The following is a 22,136-nucleotide window of genomic DNA, read 5'->3' on the forward strand; positions in this document are numbered from 1 at the left end:
GTGGTGGCGGCGGTGGTGGCGGCGGTGGTGGCGGCGGTGGTGGCGGCGGCGGCGCCTTTGTTCACGGTGGACTCTGGTGCAGAGTTATCGCTGCTGTGGGCACGAGGAACAGAGACAAGGTGGTGAAACCCCAGATGGCCGCGTTGTGGGGAGGAGGAGGAGGGGCATCTGGTGCGTGGGTGCAGCACACGGGCCAACAAAATGCCTTCCCGAGCCAGTTAGCCAGCCACAAGTACCAGACACCCACTGATCCAGTCCCCACAAGTACCAGACACCCACTGATTCTAGCCAGTTACAAGTACCAGACACCCGCGTGCGTGCATGCGTGTGCGTACGTCTGGTGTCCGCATGCTGCCGTCATTGTCATGTGATCTCCGCACTCGGTGACCGGCATGGCCCCCCCCCCCCCCAGCGACTCTCAGAAGACGACGGAGTTCTCGGGGTGAGTAGCCCAGCCTGGTTTTCTTCCTGCCCCCCCACCACGCGCCTTCACCTTGACCAGCAAGTCTCCTGTAGGGGTGGTGCGCACACACACGCACACACGCACACAGGCACACAGGCACACACAGACACGCGCACACGCACGCACACGCAGACACGCACACACGCACATACACGCATGCACACACGCACAGACACGCACACACACACACGCGCACGCACACACGCACGCACACACATCGGTGAGTGTACTCTTAGCTCTTGGTGTGGTGTGCCATTCAATTCCGACGCAATTCCAGGAAAACTCGACTTTCGCGACCAATATAATCGATAATAAAATCTTGTACTCTGATTGTAAATGTTGTGGCTTGGTTCTCCAACACACCGGTGTGCTGTATGAGTGACGGATTGGCCACGTTTTGTTTACGTGACAACCCTTCCTAGTTGTCGGGTGGTGTGTGTCTCTCTGTGTGTCTCTGTGTTATCACTCTGTGCTTCGCTGTCTGTCTGTGTGTCTCCGTGTCTGTGTTTTGTCTCTCTCAAATTTAGCAATATTTTGAAGAACGTAATCAACCAGGTAGGGTCTTCTGGTCGAACACCATATGAGACTAGGCTCTAAAGAAAGTTGTCTCTGGTGTGGACCAATCAGTTTCAAAGACAATGCATACATTATCAGAGTATTGTTTTTTGTTTGCATTTGACTGCAAGTATTGTGGTTAATGTAAGCATGATTCCTTGCAAAAGGTGTCAGTTTTTGTTGCTAGAAAAAAAGGGGAAAAACCCTATTAGTATATTTTGGTACTGGCAAAGGAGGTCCCATGATGAACCAGGTAGGGTGTTGACTGTTACGTTAGCCGACTCTCTGTGTGTTGTATTGCATTATATTTCTAAGTTTACTAGGTTTATTCTAGATTTGAAGTTTTCGTGACTGCAATGATCCATACTCGTTGGTGCTTTCGGTAAAGTCACGTAGATGAAAAATAGAAATAATAATATTAATGAAAAGAAAATGAAAATAACTAAAATAAATCACGACGTTTCGGGCGCAACACAAGCGTCCGTCATCAGGTGGGAAAGCGTGGTCTGCTGCTGAGGCAGACTGTTTCGTGGATTTTTCTCCGGGCTACTTTGGGTTTTGCCCTGAATCAACATGCGTCTTAGAGTATTTGGCTGCTATCAATTTCCACGTGGTAAGCCCACTACGTTGAGCTCTCATTTCTGGCCAGGTCGCTTCGGCAAAAAGAGTTACACAGTTCCAGTGGACCTTGCCTGTTAAAATAAAAACAGTTTCGTTTTTAAAAGTACTTTAGCGCGTGGTTGGCTACGTGCGGTGCGAAAGAAGTTCAACATACGCACCTCGCGTGGGTCGCGTTTGGCCCGTGCGTGCACCGGTGCAGCCAGGCCCCAAGGCTCGGCAAGCCTCAGGTGGTGCCCCACGCTGCACCAGCTTCTGCCGTCAGCCGGTGCAGAATCGCCCGAAGCAGTCCGTCCCTCTCGATGCTTCGGCCACCGGTGCGGTGCGCTCGGCAATGCAGCTCGAACTGTCGGGGTGGTTAGGGTCAGAGATAGCGGGGAGGGGGGGAGGGGGGTTCACAACGATTACAGCTGACACTTGAACCGAGGTGGGCGAGTGGCTCGGTGGAGAAAACTCTCTTAACCCTCCTTTCCCGTTCCGATACGTCTGCAGGGAGTCGTAGGTTGGGTGGGCGTCCCATTCGCCGCCGCCGCCGCCGAATCTCGGAATGCCGCGAGCGGTTCGGCATTCAAACATTTTTCAGAGAGGCGCAGGAGACAGCAGCGCCGCGGTTTGTTTTAAAAGACGTCGTTACTCACCGCAGAGAACCGTAGCGACACGACCGCCGCCACCCTACGATAGCCGGCGTAATAACTGCGCCACGGACACCTGCTGCGTGGCCCTTTTACCGATGTCCGCGTACGTCAATGGAATGGGGGAAAGGTTAAGGGTGTGGACTTGCACAGTTGCGGGGAGCTGACAGCGCGGATGTCTGGGGGAAGGCAGTTCCAGGCGATGGGTGGCAGCAGAGGTAACCGAGTGATCTCCCGACCGAGGAGACGAGGCGAAGGATGACCAAACCTCTTAAGCCCTAAAATCAGATCGCTCAAATCGTAATGCTCGCGGGTGACCCCCACACCTTTGACTGGGGGTGAACTTCTTTATACTGATGGGTGGACAGAGGCAGTGGGTGGGGGTGGGGTGGGGGGGGTTTAAGGAGCTTGCACCGTTTCAATTGCCACGCCAGGATATCAAATCAGCCAGCCAGCCAGCCAGCAAAACTTAAAAAAAATAACGCAGTGAAGGTATCCGTCGTTGGATGACGGTCCGACCCCCAGCGTCCCTACCTCCCTGCCCCTGGGTGTCCCCCTCGCGTGCGTGACAACCCCTAGCCCCCCCTCCCACCCAGACGCATATGCCACCAGTCGCCCCCCTACCCACGTACCTCCTCTGCGCGCATGGCCGCCCAGCCAGCCAGCAAAACTTTGAAGAAATAAATAATAGAGGCACTCCACGATTTTTACGAAAGGGATGCGTTCTTCGATGAAAAAAGACCCGTAAAATGACATTTCGTAAATTGGCACGAATTATCTTGTTAGCGTAATACTAAACATTGGAGATATGTTTAGGACAGTCATTGCAAACGCGACTCCTAACCGAGACATACACCGGCTATGTAACTTTCTACAATACAAAAAAGAATAATCCATGGGATTTTAAAACGACTGTGAAACATCTTCTTGGTTCTTTCGGTAAAGTCACGTAGAAGGGAAATAATAAAATAATACAATTAAAACATAATAAAATAATTATCACGACGTTTCGGCCACAACGCAAGCAGCCGTCCTCAGGTGAAGACCAGGTCTGTCGGGGAGACAGCGAAACAATTTAAAACAATTTAAAATAATTAACCTCAACACCTCCACGGGACACCCGTGACGCAGCCTCCCCGGGTGACCTCTCGTTTGATGATCTCTGAACGCGTCGTGGTCTACGCGTCGTCCGTCGGATAACAAAAAGTCTCCGTGATTTTCCAGTTGTGTGCACCGGTTGTGTGTTAGAGAATAAAATCCACAACATTTACAATTCGAGTACGACGTTTTGCCGGTAATTACAACGGGCATCATCAGGCGGAGAGCCAGAGTTTTTGGCTGTCTGACTGATCACGTGACAAACCTCACTCATTGGTTGTGTCGGGTGGTGGCGGGTTTAACGACACATTCGTATTTACGCGATCTAACCCAAAAAAACCCTCTATCATGGATACCTGTGTGTGACGCAGAAGGGAAATAACAAAAGAATAAAAATAAAGCAATAAAATGAAATTCTCACGACGTTTCGGCCACAACGCAAGCAGCCGTCCTCAGGTGAAGAACAGGGCTGTCGGAAAGACAGCGTCCCAGCTCTGTTCTTCACCTGAGGACGGCTGCTTGCGTTGTGGCCGAAACGTCGTGAGAATTTTATTTTATTATGTTATATTTGTATTATTTTATTACTTCCCTTCTACGTGACTTCACCGAAAGAACCAAGAATATGAATCCCTGCAGCCACGAAAACTTTAAATCTGAACCCGTGTGTGAGTTACAATGTTTCCACTGCCATTCCTGACGTGACCTGCTCTCAAGGCCCCACGGCCCCTCCCAGGTTTGTACGACTCTCCAAGTGCGACGAGACGCGTAACGCCTCGACAGCTCCCCGTGATGATCACCAACATCTTCGTTGTCCACTCGGCTACCGGTGCAAACAGCGTACGGAGTCATCGTACGCGTTTATGTTGAACTTGAATCGCACCCTACTCGAGCTGATCTCGGCAAGAAGCGTGAACCATCATCACGCAAGTGGCCTTTGGCTCAGACGTCGAACAAAGACGGCGGCCACCACATCGCGTGCTTCAGGACGCGCTTCTCTGGCCGTCTGGAACGCTCTTCCATCCGATACGAGAAAGCCGCTGGAGCGGTCCAACTTTGAATTCGTCGAGATTGAAAGCAATTTTTTTTAGAACTGCGTGTTGTTGTTGTCGTTGTTGTTGTGTGTTTAGTGTTGTTGTCCTTCACCCCCGCACATCCGATTAGCGCGGTTGGCTACGTACGATGCGAAAGAACTTCAACGTACATCGGAGGAAGTACAGCAAAGCGAACACACAGAAAAAACCAACAGCTTTAAAAACCCGAGTTTTCAATCGAGGCTTAAGAGCGCACTTCTACCAGCGCTTGCCAGCCGCCCGATCTCGCCTCGCTCGCCAGCCCTTCCCTCCCCATCCCCGTGACCTCTCTGCCAGCGGCACAACCCGAGACGCACGCTCCCCTCTCGACGAGACCGTGACCCGAGCCCGACAGCGGCTTGGGACGCGCCCCGCCCGATGCCGTGGCCGTCCTCCCGACGCTGTACCCGGTGAGCGACGCAGCGTCGTGGGTTGTTTGTTTGTTGTTGTTCATCTTTACCTTTGCGCGTATTCACACGAGCCTCGGTCCCATCGCCCTCACCGCCAGCGCTCCTCTCGCGCGCTGTGTGCCTACTGTACTCCGTGAGCGGCTTATAGGGTCGCCGCAATTGCCTCATGGTTCAGAGGTCGCCGGTTTGAATCCTAGCCCAGTTCGCTGATAAGGTGGCCGTCGAAGTGTGGGGTGGTGGTGGGTGGGGTTGGGGGGGTGCCGTCGAAGTGGTCGTTGGGTTACCACGTGGCCGAGTTTGACCTGACCGCGTTTGGCACGGACGGACGGTCCATCGGTTGCGATGTCTTGGTGTTCGGGTGGCCGGCGTTGATTCGTACCCGGATCTCAGTTGCGGTTGACCGCACGGCGTTGATGTTGCAAGCGAGGACTCGAGCACACGATGGACACCGATGTTACCGAACACCTCGCCACGGTCGACGTCGATTTGTTTCCGATGAGCGCGGTGGGCTTCGTACGGTGCGAAAGAAGTTCAAAACATGTGCATACATCTCTTTCGTCATGGGATACTCGATAGGCAACTATCGGAAGGGTGGCTACTCTCGTTAACCACTTACATATCCACTCACCCACACACCCCGCACACTCACCCACACACTCACCCACTCACCCCACCCACTCACTCACTCACTCACCCCACACACTCACCTACTCACCCACATACCCACCCACCTACTCACCCACCCACTCACCCACAAACCCACTCACCCACACACCCCACACACTCACATACCCACCCACCTACTCACCCACTCACCCACTTACCTACACACCACACCCACTCACTCACCCACAACCCACTCACATACACACCCCACCCACTCACCCACACACCCCACCCACTCACCCACCAACCAACTCACCCACTCGCATACCCACCCACCTACTCACCCACTCACATACCTACGCACTCATCCACCCACATAACCACTCACCCACATACCTACTCACCTACATACTCACCCACATAACCGCTCACCCACAAACCCACTCACCCACTCACCCACACACCCACTCACCCACACACCCATTCACTCACCCACTCACCCACAAACCCACTCACCCACTCACCCACAAACCCACCCACACACCCATTCACCCACACATTCACTCACCCACAAACCCACTCACCCACAAACCCACTCACCCACCCACTCATTCTCGTCCACCTTGAACTCATCTTAAACTCAAGACTTCGGACTTATTTTTTATACGAATACGGTTAAAGCATTTTATTGTTTCGTTTAAAAAAAAATCCTGTTCGTTTTGTGTGATTCACCTGCCCGTAGCCAACCTGAGCCGAAGTCCCACGCATCTCTCTCTCTCGCCCACGCGGTCGTGAATATCGCGGCTGCTTGACTCGGAGCAAGGCAGGGGACGATGGGTCACCCCGCCGAGTCACCCCGCCGAGTCACCCCGAGTCTGAGCTTCGACCGGCAAACCCGTCACCCCCCACCCCCACCCCGCCCTTCTCGTCGTAATCCCAAATTATTGTCAACACTTAGGTGGTGACCGTAAAAGCACGCAAAGTCGAAACGTTGCTTCCAAATGAGCGTGGAAATTTTGAAGGCTCCGAGGCGTTGGGGGGTGGGGGAGCGGGGAGCGGGGGGGAGACCTCCATCCAGCAGTGGAGATAGATCTTAGCCGACTCGGTTTTGAAGCGTCCTCTTTAGAGTGCGTCACGCGTTGTGTGTGCGTGCGTGTGTGCCCAGCCACCGCATGCCCAAGCAGCTTCTGTTTGGCCCCATAGAAGGGGGCTAAACGGACACGGCACGGGCTGGAGAGGAGATGGAGCTGATGTGGTACAGGAGGATGTGGAGCTGAGTGGACTTGCCGATGACTGGTACCAGCGGTGTCAAGATCGGCCTCAGTGGAGGAGGCTCGTGAAGGACGCTACTGGGCAGTTGGAGGCAGTCGTCCTCCAGCAACAACGGAGGGCGGAGGAGCGACGCTTCATTTGCCAACCTCGCCTGTCCACCACATTGGGCGCCGTGGTTGGCGAGATGTTAACTACCTCGCCTGGTGTACAGGAGGTCGTGGGTTCGATTCCGATCCCGACCCTGACGCCTGCTGCTGTATATTTGGAGTTTGCGTGTCTCTCCGTGGTGAGATGTTAACTACCTCGCCTGGTGTACAGGAGGTCGTGGGTTCTACCCCGACCCTGACGCCTGCTGCTGTATATATGGAGTTTGCGTGTCTCTCTCCTCCCGTGGTCGCGTGGATTTTTCTCCGGGTCCTCCGGTTTGTACCTCCACGTTTAGAATGTCCGTAATGCTATAAATGTCCACGCGATAAGCCACTTCACTGGGGCTATCCTTCTTGGCGAGGTCGCTTCTGATAAACGAAGCGGCTTAGCCCGTGGGACCTTTACCTGTTAGAACAAAACAAAACACGTGTTTAGTTTTAGTTTCCACGCTGTCTTCTTGTTAAAAAAAAAAGTTCATTTATTAGGTATAGCCCTGTGAGCCATTCGGCTCTTGAATCGGGTGCAACCGCAACAAACAAAAACACATGAACAAGAAAACATCTTGAAGTGACTATGTGCAAACAGAAAATCCAAGAAAAGACAGCAAAATATTGCAGAAAAGTCACCGTACACCAACCCTGTGCAAATATCCCAGTGGGATGCAAGTCAAACAACAACAACAACCACAAGACAACTTAGATTAAGGCCATCAGTCTAACTCCGTACTACAACAAACAAACATGGCCAAACCAAAAAACTTTTCGAAAATCACCAAAATAAAGCCATAAAAGCAATGAAACAGTGCAGGTCACAGGAACTGTGGCCGAATTTTCACAAGAAATGACGTAAACAACATGTACCACCAAACTCTGCAGCCATAGCTGGCTGCATGAGTCACTCCACAACAGTAGGAGCATCAGTCAGAGTATCAACATTTTTCAATGCACCTTTAAGATCAGCACACTAAATCAAAACACAGATCATACTTTGCATACTTGTACGCCAAGCCTCGGCGTCCAAACCCACAGCGACGCACAGAATCACCGCACACACGACTCACATACAACAAAACCCATCGTCATAACAAGAAGGAACAAAAAAGTTGACTAAGTTACACGCTTATCATACGGCAGAGTGTATTCGCTGCCATTACCTCCCACCCAACCCACGAGACCCCCGCAATAAACTCCCCGCCCAGGTGCAATTCTGCTCGAACAATAAAACTGGGCTCACTTTATTAACAGCAAAGCCACAACCACCCACCCACCACCACCACCACCACGACCCGCAGGTCCAAAGGGCGGACGGGCTGCAATGCATCCCTCGCGCGTCAACGCGACGACGGCGTCGTTCGATCGTCGTTGACCCAACGACGATGACCTCCGGCTCCTGGGTAGCCACGAGGAGGGGAGGGAGGGTTCTGTGCGGGGTGACCCCCTGGCCACCCCACGACAACTCGAGGCGACTCTCCTGTAGAACTTCTTTCGCACCGTACGTAGCCAACCGCGCTAATCGTAGGTGCGGGGAGAAGGGCAGCATACGTTATCTGCTGCTGTAAGTGTTCACGCGCTGAACACATTGTCCTGCGGAGGGAGCTGGTAGGAACGTTGGGTTGCTCGGTCAATGGCCAGGGTCAACGGCCAGGGCGTGGTGTATTCCGCAATTATGCCCGACTGTGAGTGGCGGGCACAAGCCGGCGTGAGTAGGTGAAACGTTGAGTTTTATAAGGGCACCACGGGTGACCAGCCCCTCCCCACCCAGCCCACCCCTCCAATCCCCCAGCCAGCCTCACCCAGCCCCTCCCCACCCAGCCCCACCCAGCCCCTCCCCACCCAGCCCCACCCAGCCCCTCCCCACCCACCCCTCCCGACCCAGCCCCTCCCTCCCTACCCAGCCCCTCCCTCCCCACCCAGCCCCTCCCTGCACGACGGACACAATAATCCCCTGTGGGCTGGTGTAACCAGGAGGTTCCTACCAGTATAATACTATTTCTTGACTGAAAGCTTTCGTGACTGCAGGAATTGATATTCTTTGGGTCTTTCGGTAAAGTCACGTAGATAGGATCAAAGAAAATAACGAAATAACAAAAAACTACGTTTCGATCGCAACACAAGCGGTCACCATTAAAAAAAAACCCGTCGTAGTTTTTGGTTATTTTCTCATTTTATTTGAACCTATCTACGTGACTTTATCGAAAGACCCACAGAATATGGAGAATACTATTTTATTACGTCTATTTTTTTTTTATTTAACCAGGTAAGTCCCACTAAGCCGTAGAGCTCTTACTAATAGGGGTTTTCCTATTTTTTCTGACAACAAAACTGACACCTTTTGCAAGGAATCATGTTCACATTAACCACAATACTTGCAGTCAAATGCAAACAAAAAACAATACTCTGATAATTTATGCATTGTCCTTGAAACTGATTGGTCCACACCAGAGACAGCTTTTCTTAGAGCCTAGTCTCATGGTGTTTGACCAGATGACGCATTTGACTGCAAGTATTGTGGTTAACGTGAACATAAATCCTTGCAAAAGGTGTCAGTTTTGTTGCCAGAAAAAAGGGGAAAACCCCTATTAGTCTGTTTTGGTACTGGCAAAGGAGGCTTCATGACGGAGAGCTTTTAGCAGCAGACAAATGCTGTCTAAACGCGCGACGTTGATTCTAAAACGTGGCAGGGAAAACCCGGAGGTCCCGGAGAAAATCCATGCGACCACGAGGGTAGAGAGACATCGAGAGAGAGACTTTTGACTTTTAAACAACTTTTATTGCCGCCAGCAGCAACAGCACTGGAGGCGATTCCGATATGAAACACACAAAGTCACCAGCAACACAAATCAACGCTACAAATCCACGCGCTGTGGCGCTAAAAGCACCGCGCACAACACGAAAGAAAAGCCACGTGGTGGTTGTGGTGGTGGTGGTGATGGTGGTTGTGGTGATGGTGGTGGTGGTTATGGTGGTGGTTGTGGTGGTTGTGGTGGTGGTGGTCATCGCGCACGCCACGGTGACGAGCGAGCGCTTCAGAAGGTGAACACGAGGGTGCAGTCCACGCTGGTGCAGAGAGGGGCTTGTCCGGCTCCCCAGCGTTCGAAGAAGACGTGCACATCACCGGCACGTGTGTGGTACATGGCGTGCTCCAGCCGGAGCCGCGCCTTGAGCAGGCCCCTGAACACTGGAAGCAGCTCAGAGCAGCCGTCAGTGTCACCTTGCAGCATCTTGTATCCTCGTTCTGTACAGAGAGACACGCAAACTCCAATAATACAGCAGGTGTCATACCAGACGAGGAGGGTGATTCTTACTCCTCTTCTTCTTTCGCATGGCATTGTGAAAAGCAACAGTTTTCATTGTGTTCTTCACGATCGTCATAAGGGGCCGTCCATAAATGACGTCACGCGATTTTGGACGATTTTTGACCCCCCCCCCCTCGTCACACGGCGTCACAAAAGTCAGACCCCCCCCCCAAATATGACGTCACAAAGCTCTGCCCCCCCCCCCAAATAAAACATGCTTCAAATCGCTTTAAACTATTGTCATTGTAGTGCGTATTTAATGTGGCGCTGAACTCTGATGTTGTAGGAGAAAACATTTATTAAAAAGTCGATTTAATTAAGTAGAACGTGTTGTCTATATTTATTTAAAGTTGCGCATTTTGATGTGACATCACATTTCTCAACCCCCCCCCACGTCACACATCGTCACAAATGTCTGACCCCCCCCCCTCCCCAGGTGCGTGACGTCATTTATGGACGGCCCGTAGCCAGATGCTGCAAGGTGACGGTCCCACCTGAAGACGGAGACTTGTGTTGCCTCCGAAACGTCGTGATTTAATTGAGTTATTTTCATTTATTATTTTATTTAATTATTATTTTTTTACCTACGTTTTTTTCCTGAAAAAAAACCTAATAGGATGGACGGCCCCTAAACGAATGCAAACGTTCCCCATCCGCTCCAGTGATGTGCTTTGACGCAGTGTGGATTGCAGCGACACCACCACCACGATGTGCCACGGATGGAGAGGTGGGGGGGGGCGAGGCGGGGTTCACTTAAAACGAACGAGGCGCGCGTGGCTGACGTGGCCACGCGCGCGCGCGCGCGTGAAGAGCGGTGGCGCAGCGGTTAGCGCACGGCGCTGCGGTGCCCAGGCGAACCCGACAGAGTTCGTCTCCCGCTCCACGACCAACACCGGCGATGGGAAATATCGGTTCTGGGCCGCCCCTAGGTCAGCTCGGCCTTCAATGAGCACCTGGTGCCGTGTGCACAGAACATCGGCACCGTGGGCAGACCAGGTCGGCCGGGCGTGGTGCTGGCCACCCAACCCACATCAGAATCTTTAATCACACTGGAGGAGGAATCCGATGAGCAATAAAGCTCTTTCCCCCCCAAAGCTGCCCAACAAACGAAACACGATCGGAGGGTTGCCGGCCTTCGCAGGTGCTACTCGCTCCTCGACGGCACTTGCCCCTCTCCCCCAACCTGCCGAAGGCTGCACGGGGGATCTTTGTCTTTTGTGCGAGCGCGCGATTAGAGGGGGGCGACCTTTGGAGCCCGCGAGCGTTGCGGTCGAGAAGTTTCCATCGGTTCGAACGCGGGAGCGGTCGTGCGAGGTTTTGAGTGGATTAAAACAAAATTGAAAAAAACGTCGCTTTTTACGATGCCATACGAAAGATGAAGAAGAATAAGAATTGGTTAGCGTAAAAAACTTTTTTTTAATTCGGTAAAAAAACAACAAAATACGAATTAATAAATCCGTTAGTGTTTTTGTTGGGCGTTTGAGGGTGACGAGAAGGAGGGGTGGGTGGGGAAGGGTCGCGAACGGCGGGGAGGCGACTCGCTCCGTCGTTCTACCACCACCACCACCCCACGGACAAGAGACTCCACAACCGGCACAACTCAGCGCTGCCATCCGTTCTCGTGGTGGCGGTGGTGGCGCTTGTGGTCGTTGTTGTTGTTGGTGGTGATTGGTTGGGTAGTGGTTGGGTGGTGGTTGGTTGGTTGATGGTTGGGTGGTGGTGGGAGTTGGTTGGTTGGTGGTGAGACTTGGTGGTTGGGTGGTGGTGGGAGCTGGTGGTTGATGGTTGGGTGGTGGTGGCAGTTGGTTGGTTGGTGGTGAGACTTGGTGGTTGAGTGGTGGTGAAAGTTAGTGGTTGGGTGGTGGTTGGTTGGTGGCTGGTGGTGGCAGAGGCCACGATGGCCGTGCGATTCCACAACGCGGCCCGCGATGGCTTTCTGGAGCCGCTGAAGGAGGCGACCCGCCGTGACCTCAACACCCCGGACGCAGAGGGCCTCAGCCCGACCCTCATGGCAGCCTCGCGGGGACACCTCGAGGCCCTGCGTCTGTGCGTCAGCCGTGGGTGAGTGGCGTCGCCAACGTCGTCACCGTCGTCACGGTGGCATCGGTGGCAACATCATCATCATCACCATCATTATCATCATTGTGGCATTTGTCACAACATCATCATCATGACCATCATCATCATTGTGTCATTAGTCGCAACATCATCATCACCATCGTCATCATCACTGTGCCATTGGTCACAACATCATCATCATCACCACCACCATCATCATCATCATCATTGTGTCATTGGTCACAACATCATCATCATCTTCACTACCATCATCACCATCACCACCATCATCATCATTGTGTCATTAGTCGCAACATCATCACCACCATCGTCATCATCATTGTGTCATTGGTCACAACATCATCATCATCACCACCACCATCATCATCACCATCACTATGGCATTGGTCACAACACCATCATCACCACCACCATCATCTCATCATCATCACTGTGGCATTGGTCGCATCATCATCATCACCACCATCATCATCACCATCACTGTGGCATTGGTCACAACACCATCATCACCACCACCATCATCTCATCATCATTGTGGCATCGGTCGCAACATCATCATCATCACCATCATCATTGTGTCATTATTTGCAACATCATCACTACCATCATCATCATCATTGCGGCATTGGTCACAACATCATCATCATCATCACCACCATCACCATCATCACTGTGCCATTGGTCACAACATCATCATTACCACCATCATCACTGTGTCATTGGTCACAACATCATCATCATCATCTTCACCACCACCACCACCATCATCATCATCATTGTGGCATTGGTCACAACATCATCACCACCATCGTCATCATCATTGTGGCATTGGTCACAACATCATCACCACCACCATCGTCGTCGTCATTACCGTGGTGCCACCATCGGCATCATCACCGCCACTGCGGCAACATTAGCCGCCACGTCATCGTCTTCATCGCGGTATCAGCATCGACGCGGCACCAGATCGACACTGTGATCACCACCACCATCACCACCATCATCACCACCACCATCACCACCACCATCACCACCACCATCACCACCATCACCACCATCACCACCACCATCACCACCACCATCACCACCACCATCACCACCACCATCACCACCATCACCACCATCACCACCACCACCACCATCACCACCACCATCACCACCATCACCACCACCATCACCACCATCACCACCACCACCACCATCACCACCACCATCACCACCATCACCACCATCACCACCACCACCATCACCACCACCATCACCACCATCACCACCACCATCACCACCATCACCACCATCGCGTCACAGCTTACGAGATCCGACGAGACCGCATGGTGGAGGAGGCAGGTCCTCATCCAGCAGTGGACGAATGTGTACATGTAACTACGTGCACATACATGATAGCGGGCATCCCCAGTGCCGGGTTCACCTCGTAGCAAAAGTAGCAAATGCGACGGGCCCGCACTTTCAAGGGCCCCACGCTAAATGCTTTCAAGCTATCAATTCCGGTTCAGTGATTCTGCACTTGCTCTATTACTATAGTCCTATACTGTCCTTCGACTTTAATGAACGACCGGGTGTTTAAGGTAGGGATTTGTCGTATTATCTGGCTGTATAGCAAATGAAAAAATACAATTATTTACGGTGCAAGCAAAAACATTCACGTGTTTTAATATGAACTTTTTTGTTATATTTAGGGCCCCTTTATAACATCATGCTAGAGGCCCCGCACCTAGCTTCATCCGGCACTGGGCATCCCGTGAGCCCAACATAAGCTACAGCTTGGCTGGACCTGCACGCCACTTGCCTCTGTCCATCTCATGAGATGATGCATTAATGTCGACTTGTAACGCGCCTCTGCATCCACACACGTTCCACTCGCTCTCGCAGAAGGCGCCACGGTGGCTAGGAGATGTTAACTACCTCGCCAGGTACACAGGAGGTCGTGGGTTCGATCCAGACCCTGACGATGCCTGCTGTATATTTGGAGTTTGCGTGTCTCTCTCTCTCTCTCATCATCACGGTGGCTAGGAGATGTTAACTATCTCGCCTGGTGTACAGGAGGTCGTGGGTTCGGTCCCGATCCCGAGGCCTGCTGTATATTTGGAGTTTGCGTGTCTCTCTCTCTTATCATCATCACGGTGACTAGGAGATGTTAACTACCTCGCCTGGTATGCAGGAGGTCGTGGGTTCGATCCCGACCCTGACGATAACTGCTGTATATTTGGAGTTTGCGTGTCTCTCTCTCTCTCATCATCATCACGGTGGCTAGGAGATGTTAACTACCTCGCCTGGTATGCAGGAGATCGTGGGGTCGATCCCGACCCTGACGATGCCTGCTGTATATTTGGAGTTTGCGTGTCTCTCTCTCTTTGCGTGTCTCTGTTCTGCAGAGTGAGTGGAGTTTGTACGATCTCTCCCAGTTCTGCAGAGTGTGAGTAAGTGAATGTGAGTGAGTGGAGTTTGTATGATCTCTCTCTCCTCCTGTTCTGCAGAGTGGGAGAGTGGAGTTTGTATTTTCTCACTCTCCTCCTGTTCTGCATGGGTTCCCTCCAGATGACCCAGTTTCTTCCCATAGCTAAAACAAACACACCTCACACAGTGTAACTGGTAAAAGCCAAAACATCACAAATGATGAAAAATCACGGGGACATTCCTTAACCCTCTCCCGTTTCCGAGACATCTGCAAGTTGCAGGGTGTGGGGCGTCCCGTTCACCGCCGAATCTCGGAACGCGCGCCAGCGGCTCGGCGTTAATGTCATTTAGAAAGGCGTCGTTACTCACCGCAGAGAACCGTAGCGACACGACCGCCGCTCTCTACGACAGCTGGCGCCAAACTGTGCCACACGCCCCTCCAGCGTGGCCTTGTGGGAGCCTCGGTACGTCTTCCAATCTAAAGACGTGCAGGTAAAATTACCTGGTTTTTTCTTCACATTCCGTTCCGATGATGTACACGGTACGTCGTCGGAATGGAATCGGAAGGAAACCCGATGACGTACACGTACGTCAGAGTGTGAGTACGTCATCGGAATGGGAAAGGGGTTTAACCCTAGGAATCCCACACGCGAGCAAACGTCGCCCTCGCCACTACGAAACACCTGGCAGGACCCTCCTGAGCGACAGCCTTGTCATCTGGTCCAACACCAATGGGGACTAGGCTCTAAAGAAAGCCGTCTCGGGTGTGGACCAATCAACTTCAAGGACAGTGCATATCATTATCATTATCAGAGTTGCTTCTTTTTGTTTGCTTTTTTGACTACTTGTGTTGTGGTTATTGCAAACATGATGCCTTGAATAAAGGTGTCAGTTTTGTACCAGTTTTAAAGGGTAAAAACCTACTACTAAGCCTTGAACTCTTTGCTGTGTCGACGTTATTAGCGCACACGGGCGCTTGTGGCAGCTTTCACCGACGTTATTAGCGCAGCAGCAGCGCCAATAACGACGACGACGACGCGTGCGTGCGTGCGTCAGCGGAGACCCCGAGCGCACGGACCTGTGGGGCAACTCGGCGCTGCACCTGGCGGCGGGCGCGGGCCACCTGGAGTGCGTGGCCTTCCTGGCCGACATGGACGCAGGCCTCTGGGCCCTGGACAACAACTTCCACTCGGCGCTGGAGCTGGCGGCGCTGCGTGCCAACTCGGACTGCGTGGCGCTGCTCGACGCCGCCATTGCCGACAAGGGGCGCAAGGACCCACGCGGAGTCACGCGCGCCAAGGAAAAGGCGCGGCGGGTGAGTGCGCGCGTGTGTGTGTGTGCGTGTGTAAGTGTGTGTGCGTGTACGTGTGTGTGTGCCGGAGGGTGGTGTAGCGGTCAGCACGCTGCGCTACGAACCCGGCGACCCGAGTTCGATTTCCGCCAACATCGCTGACGATTATTTGAGCCGGTCCTGGGCCTCCTCTAGGTCGACTCAGCCTCAAATGAGTACCTGGTGCGGTGCGTTAAAACATCGCCACCGGGCAGACAAAGGTGGCCGGGCGTGATGCTGGCCACCCACCCCCTCGTGTACCGTTCTGGCCTTCATAGGTGCTCGCTAACAGCACTTGCCCCAACAGCCTGTTACAGGCTACACGTGGGAGATGATCTTTGTGTTTAAGAGTGAGCAGCGGTGGCGCACTGCCAATAAGAGTGGCCGACATTTGTAACCGGTTCGGCGTGAAAACGCCATCGCCGCCAGGGACCCTGGCCACGCGCTGTTTCAGCGGCGATGCCAAATCCGTTCCCGAAGCTCCGAGGGTGCCGAGCGAAACGTCAGACATCGCGCCGAAATGAGGATGCGCGCGACGGTGGCGGCCTGGACCACTGCTCGGGGAGACGGCCGCGTGGCGGGTCGTCGCGACGGCAAGCGACGCGCGATCGTTGACTCTGCACCCTCCCGCGTATCTCGCCGCGCAGGAAGCGGAGAAGCGCGTCGGCGAGACCACGAAGCTGCAGGAGAAGCACCAGAAGCGCATGGAGCGAACCGCGGCGGCGGCTTCCGGGACCCAGGGCCGGGCGGCCGCGCCGGCCGTCGGCTCGCGCCGGGGCTTCGGCACCTTCGGAACCTTCGGCACCTTCGCGCGCATCCAGGCGAAGCTCAAGATCGGCACGGTGTCGCGCGCCGGCGGGCAGAAGGAAGCCGGCGGCGACGGCGAGATGGGCGAGGAGCTGGGGAAGAGCGGAGGCGGATGGGAGAAGGCGGCGGGAGGATCGTTGCCCGAGGAGCCGCACTCGGAAGAAGAGTAAGGGGAGGGCGGGGAGGGAGCGGCCGCATGAGGAGCGCACTCGCTCGCTCGGTTTTCCCCCAGGGGTGGGATGGTCCCTTGCCCGAGTGCGACTGCGTCTGGAGACGCCGTGCAGACGCAGTGGGGGGTGTTTATTATGGCTGCTGCTGCTGCTGTTGTTGTTGTTGTTTACCAGCGGGGCCACTTGGGCAGATCGAGCAGTGATGTCACACAGCGGCGCGTGATAACATGGGCCCCCCCTTCCATCCATCCCTCCCTCCATCTCTCCCCCACCCCTCCTCCATCCCCAGAGTATTCGGCCGTTGCTATAAATTCCCAACACGATTTTGATGGCCCAGGACGCTTATTACTACTCGGTTGGGAGCCTTAAACTAAAATAAAAGTAGTTTATAGTTTAGTTCATAGTTTAGTTCATAGTACTGTTCACCCTCCGCCACCCTTTCTCTCCGCAGCGCGAGCGAGGAGTCGGTGTTTAACCGCCCGGGGCTCGGCAACATGGTGTTCCGTCGCAACTTCCTGAGCGGCGGAGCGTACAACGTGGACTCGGAGAGCGTGAGGGGCCAGCGCAACGCGACTCCGGCCTCCTCCTCCTCCTCCGCCGCGACAGGAGCCGGCTCCGCGGAGCGACCCGGCGCTCTGCCGGCACACCGGGAAGGCGGCGGGTAAAGAGCGCGGCGGCGGCGGCGACGCGAAACGGGGGGTCCGCCACCTCTCCGATTCACAAAAAACGCCGGGCCGCACGTAGCGAGCTCGGGGTCGGCCGTGGCTCAGGCTGGGCCTCGTTGGGAGGCCTGAGCCTGGCCAGGACCCTGGCTCAGGGCTGGCTCCAGGTAAACGCGGCGGCTCTGAGCCACGGCTCGCTTGAGCCGGAGCCGTGACGTGACGCTCTCCCATTCCGATGACGTACCATGTACGTCAACGGAATGCAGAGGTCGCAAACGGGTTTTGATTCCTTACCCGTAGCCGGCCGCACCAGGGTCGCAAATGGGTACCCGTACCCGTACCCGGCTGGGTACCCGTACCCGGCTGGGTACGGGTACCCGTTCCCTACCCGAAATGAGTGACAAACGGTTACTCACCGGTGACTCACAGCCTACCCGTACCCGGCCGCACCAGGGTCGCAAACGGCTACCCGTACCCAGCCAGGTACGGGTAGCCGGGTATCGGATAGGGTACGGGTATCGGGTACCCGGTTGCGACCTCTGCCGGAATGATGGAGAGGGTTCAGTCTTCTTGTACCGTCATCAGTTTTTCTTCCGAATTGTGGAAAAAAAAAAAAAACCTTTATTGGGACGGAGGCTCCCACAAGGCCACGCGGGAGGGGCGTGTGGCACGGTTTGTCGCCGGCTGTCGTAGAGTGGCGGTGGTCGTGTCGTTACGGTTCTCTGCGCTACGTCTCTCCAAGTAACATCAACGCGAACCGCTCGCGCGTTCCGAGATTCGGCGATGAACCGGACACCCGCCCCACCCTGCAACTTGCAGACGTCTCGGAACGGGAAAGGGTTCATATCTAGAGGACCGCAGAGCTCGGGAAATTTAAAACTATTTGTTATTTTACCAGGTAAGGCCCCACAGATCTGTGCAGCTCTTTGTCAGAAGCGACCTGGTCATCACAAATGACAGCTCAACGAAGTGGATAATCATCATCACGTGGACATTTATAGCAGCTGAATACTCATAAGCGCTTCATTCTAAATGTAGAGGGGAATAACCGGAGAACAATCCACGCGACTACGGGGAGAGAGAGAGAGAGACGCAGACTCCAAATATACAGCAGCAGGCGTCTGGCTCGGGATCTAACCCACGACCTCCTGTATACCAGGCGAGGTAGTTAACATCTCACCAGAGAGAGACACGCAAACTCCAAATATACAGCAGGTGTCTGAACGCGTAGTGATGTCGATTCTAAATGTGGAGGGGAAAAACCAGAGGACCTGGAGAAAAATCCACGCGACCACGGGAAGAGAGAGAGAGAGAGAAAAGCAAACTCCAAATTTTGAACAGGCGTCAGGGTCGGGATCAAACCCACGACCTCCTGTATACCAGGCAAGGTAGTTAACATCTCCTAGCCACCGTGATGATGATGAGAGAGACACGCAAACTCCAAATATACTGCAGCAGGCATCGTCAGGGTCGGGATCGAACCCACGACCTCCTGTATACCAGACGAGGTAGTAAACATTTCGCCACCGTGGCTCACGGATGGCTGCTGCTGCCTTTCCCGCTCGTCTGCGGCTCCTTATCGGCCTCTCTCTATTCGAGAGCGAGCGGACACCGCGCACACGCACGTTCAACTCCTTTCGCCCCGTGACGCTGCCAACCGAGCCAAACACTCTTAGGACGCGCGACGTCGATTCTAAACGTGGAGTGGGAAAAATAAAAAACCAGTATGACCGGAGAAAAATCCACCAATGACGACTGCCTTCCCCCCGCCCCTGTCTCCCGCCCACAAGCTCGTCCTCGCTGGCGCTGCAAGCCATGTGGGACATGCTGGACGAGGAGGGCGAGCCGGCTTCGGGCGACGGCGAAGAGATGCCCTGGGAGGACGCGGAACTGGGCCTGGACGACAACGGCGGTGGCGGCGGCGGCGGCGACGACGACGACGATTGCGGCCCTCTGGACGCCTTCCTGGCGTCGGCCGGCGCGGAGGAGTTTGCGCCGGCGTGCCGTCGGGAGCGCCTCGACCTCGAGGCGATGCTCCTCTGCTCCGAGGGCGACCTCGCCACCCTGGGCATGCCGCTGGGGCCCCGCAAGCGCGTCATGGCGGCCGTCGACAAGCGCAGGAGGGCTCTGGCCACGCCGGCGGGCGTCGCTCGCGACACCAAGCTGTGACGGAGAGAGAGAGAGAGGAGCGGACAGAGAGGAGAGAGAGGAGGAGTGGACAGAGAGGAGAGAGAGGGACCAACGTGGACGCTCGTGCCCGGCGGCCGCCACCGCTGCGAGCGCCGTTCGCGTCACCGTGGTCGTGCTGACCCCGCCGCCCGCCAGCGGCCGCGTTGGGTTTTCCAGCGGCCGCGTTGGGTGCATCGCGTTCCGTTACGTTGGGTTTGCCGTCGTCCAGCCAGCGTGGCGAACAACAACGCGTGCCGATGCCGCGGCGGCCGTGTCGCCGTCGACGTCGTCGTGAGCACTCCGTCGTGTTTCCGGGTTGCGCCGATTTTATTCGGCGCGACGTCCGACATTTCACTCCACGTGCCAACGGTAGATTCTTCTTCGAAAGCCCCTGGCGCAGAGGGAAGAGGCGAGGGGCCTCCACCAGAGAGAGCTCTGGAGAGCCCCTCTACAGGGTGTTTGGCCTACTCTTCCTCACTTGGTCACGTGTTGAAGGCGGGAGTTACCCACGTGTTGCCACGCCAAAGGCAACGTGACGATCCACTTCTTCGTCTTCGGTCGTACGGCCGATGGAGACGCAGAGACAACAACTTACGATTTCACATTCGGGTGGCCAAGTCAGCGAACCGCGAGCAGCGGAGTGGTAGTGGTGTGTGTACCGCCCCTGCGACGTCTCCTTTGTATTTGTGGACAGGGGTTCATTGCGCGCCTTATACGTTGTTGCTCCGGTCTCCGTTCTGGACGACCACAGTCACCACGCACCGCTACTGGAGAGTTTCTTTTTTGACATTTTTCGTTCGCGCATCAGGCATCGTCCGCATCTCCTGGCATGCTTTGTGCAGTGGGTGCGGATTAGGGTGGACCCATGAGCTCTAGATTTGAAGCTTTCATGACTGCAAGGATTCATACTCTGGTTTTTTCGGTAAAGTCATGTAGGTAAAAAAATAAAATAAATGAAAATTAAATTAAATCACGACGTTTCGGAGGCAACACAAGCTTCCGTATTCAGGTGGAACCGTTACAGCCAAAATCACTTAGCACAGTTAAAAGTCGTGATTTAATTGAGTTGTTTTAATTTATTTTATTTTTTTACCTACGTGACTTTACCGAAAAAAACAAAGAGTATGGACCCATGAGCTTGGTCGCAAGATCGAACCCAAGAGATCTTGTTTTGGGTCTTTCACATGCAGGAGATGCCTGGGGTTTGATCTGCCACAAAGCGCACGGTCCACCCCTAACCGCATCCACTGCACACACCATGGCAGTCGAAGCGGCTGATACCCGATGGGTTAACGGTTGCGAATGAGCAAGCTCAAGTTAGACATTGTTAGCAAGACCGCTGTGCTGTTGCCAAGTAACAAATGTACCCCCCCCCCCCCCCCCCCGTCGATCAGCGCGGCTAAGATTCTCGCAGTGCGGCTGCGGACCTGCGGCCGTCTGGAATGCTCTTTCCTTCCGATGTTAGGAAGCGTACTGCAAGCTGTGCAATTTTAAATGTAAATTAAAAACGAATTTCCTTCACAACTGATTTTTGTGCGTTTTAAGTTTGTTGTTCTTCACCCCCCCCGCACCTCCGATTCGCACGGTTGGCTACGTACGGTGTGAAAGAAGTTCAACATTTCTAAATGCTAATTACTATGCATTAAACGTATACAAGTAAAACCTTGGATTGCGATTAACTTGGTCTGCGAGTGTTTTGCAAGACGAACACATTTTTAAAATAAATATTAATTTGATAAACGAGCGAGATCTTGCAATACGAGTAGTGCGCGTATAGGCTTTGTCTGCCGAGCGTCACGTGATCACCACTGATATACGAGTGCTTTGGATTACAAACACGTTTCCGGAACGAATTATGCTCGCAATCCAAGGTTTTACTGTACTATTATACACACTACCATACAGTACACTCTATATGCTATATACTACACTACACAATACACTACTATACACTCTAATTAGCTGGGTTGGCTACGTACGTTGTGCAAGAAGTTCAACATACATACAAACTACGATACACTACGCGACGACACACTACACTACCACACGCTACGCTACACTACGCTACTATACGATTGGAACAAGCGGTGGCATCATCAAAGAGGCAGGCCTCATGCACCCAATCCTCCCCCACACCACCACCCCCTCGTCCTGGTTAAAGAGTAAAAAGGAGCATCTCAGGAGGGGGATGATCACCACACAGCGATTCAGGTGAATGTGTAATGAAAGGCAGACTTTATTAGGAAGACCGAATTGGCTTTCACATTCGAAGCGAGTATGCGAATCGCGATCCCAGCGCACCTAAATATTTATGGATACGTCCCCGATGAGATTGTAG

At 53.9% G+C, this 22,136-nt stretch overlaps 1 protein-coding gene and 1 long non-coding RNA gene across 2 annotated transcripts; one reads left to right on the plus strand and one right to left on the minus strand.

Moving 5' to 3' along the window:
- LOC144735986 (uncharacterized) lies at positions 1-5,053 on the minus strand. Its single transcript, XR_013588705.1, has 4 exons — positions 4,897-5,053; positions 1,798-1,982; positions 336-510; positions 1-93 (listed from the first exon to the last, which is right to left on the minus strand). It is a non-coding gene; the product is annotated as an uncharacterized LOC144735986 (long non-coding RNA).
- A 5,989-nt stretch (positions 5,054-11,042) lies between these two features.
- Positions 11,043-21,326, plus strand: LOC144736014 (pre-mRNA splicing regulator USH1G-like). Its single transcript, XM_078618643.1, has 5 exons — positions 11,043-12,227; positions 15,717-15,975; positions 16,638-16,963; positions 17,419-17,628; positions 19,420-21,326. The coding sequence occupies exons 1-5, from the start codon at positions 12,064-12,066 to the stop codon at positions 19,796-19,798; spliced, it is 1,338 nt and encodes a 445-aa protein (XP_078474769.1). The 5' UTR covers positions 11,043-12,063; the 3' UTR covers positions 19,799-21,326.
- The last annotated feature ends 810 nt before the right edge of the window (positions 21,327-22,136 follow it).

This window comes from Lampetra planeri, chromosome 58 (assembly GCF_965212315.1).
Source record: "Lampetra planeri chromosome 58, kcLamPlan1.2.h2, whole genome shotgun sequence".
In the NCBI taxonomy this organism is placed as follows: domain Eukaryota; kingdom Metazoa; phylum Chordata; class Hyperoartia; order Petromyzontiformes; family Petromyzontidae; genus Lampetra; species Lampetra planeri.

Coding starts and splice junctions, on each gene's coding strand:
- LOC144736014 (XM_078618643.1), top strand. CDS start 12,064: ATGGCCGTGCGATTCCACAACGCGGCCCGCGATGGCTTTCTGGAGCCG. Junction 15,976..16,637: donor CCAAGGAAAAGGCGCGGCGG/GTGAGTGCGCGC, acceptor CTCGCCGCGCAG/GAAGCGGAGAAGCGCGTCGG. Junction 17,629..19,419: donor GCACACCGGGAAGGCGGCGG/GTAAAGAGCGCG, acceptor CCCGCCCACAAG/CTCGTCCTCGCTGGCGCTGC.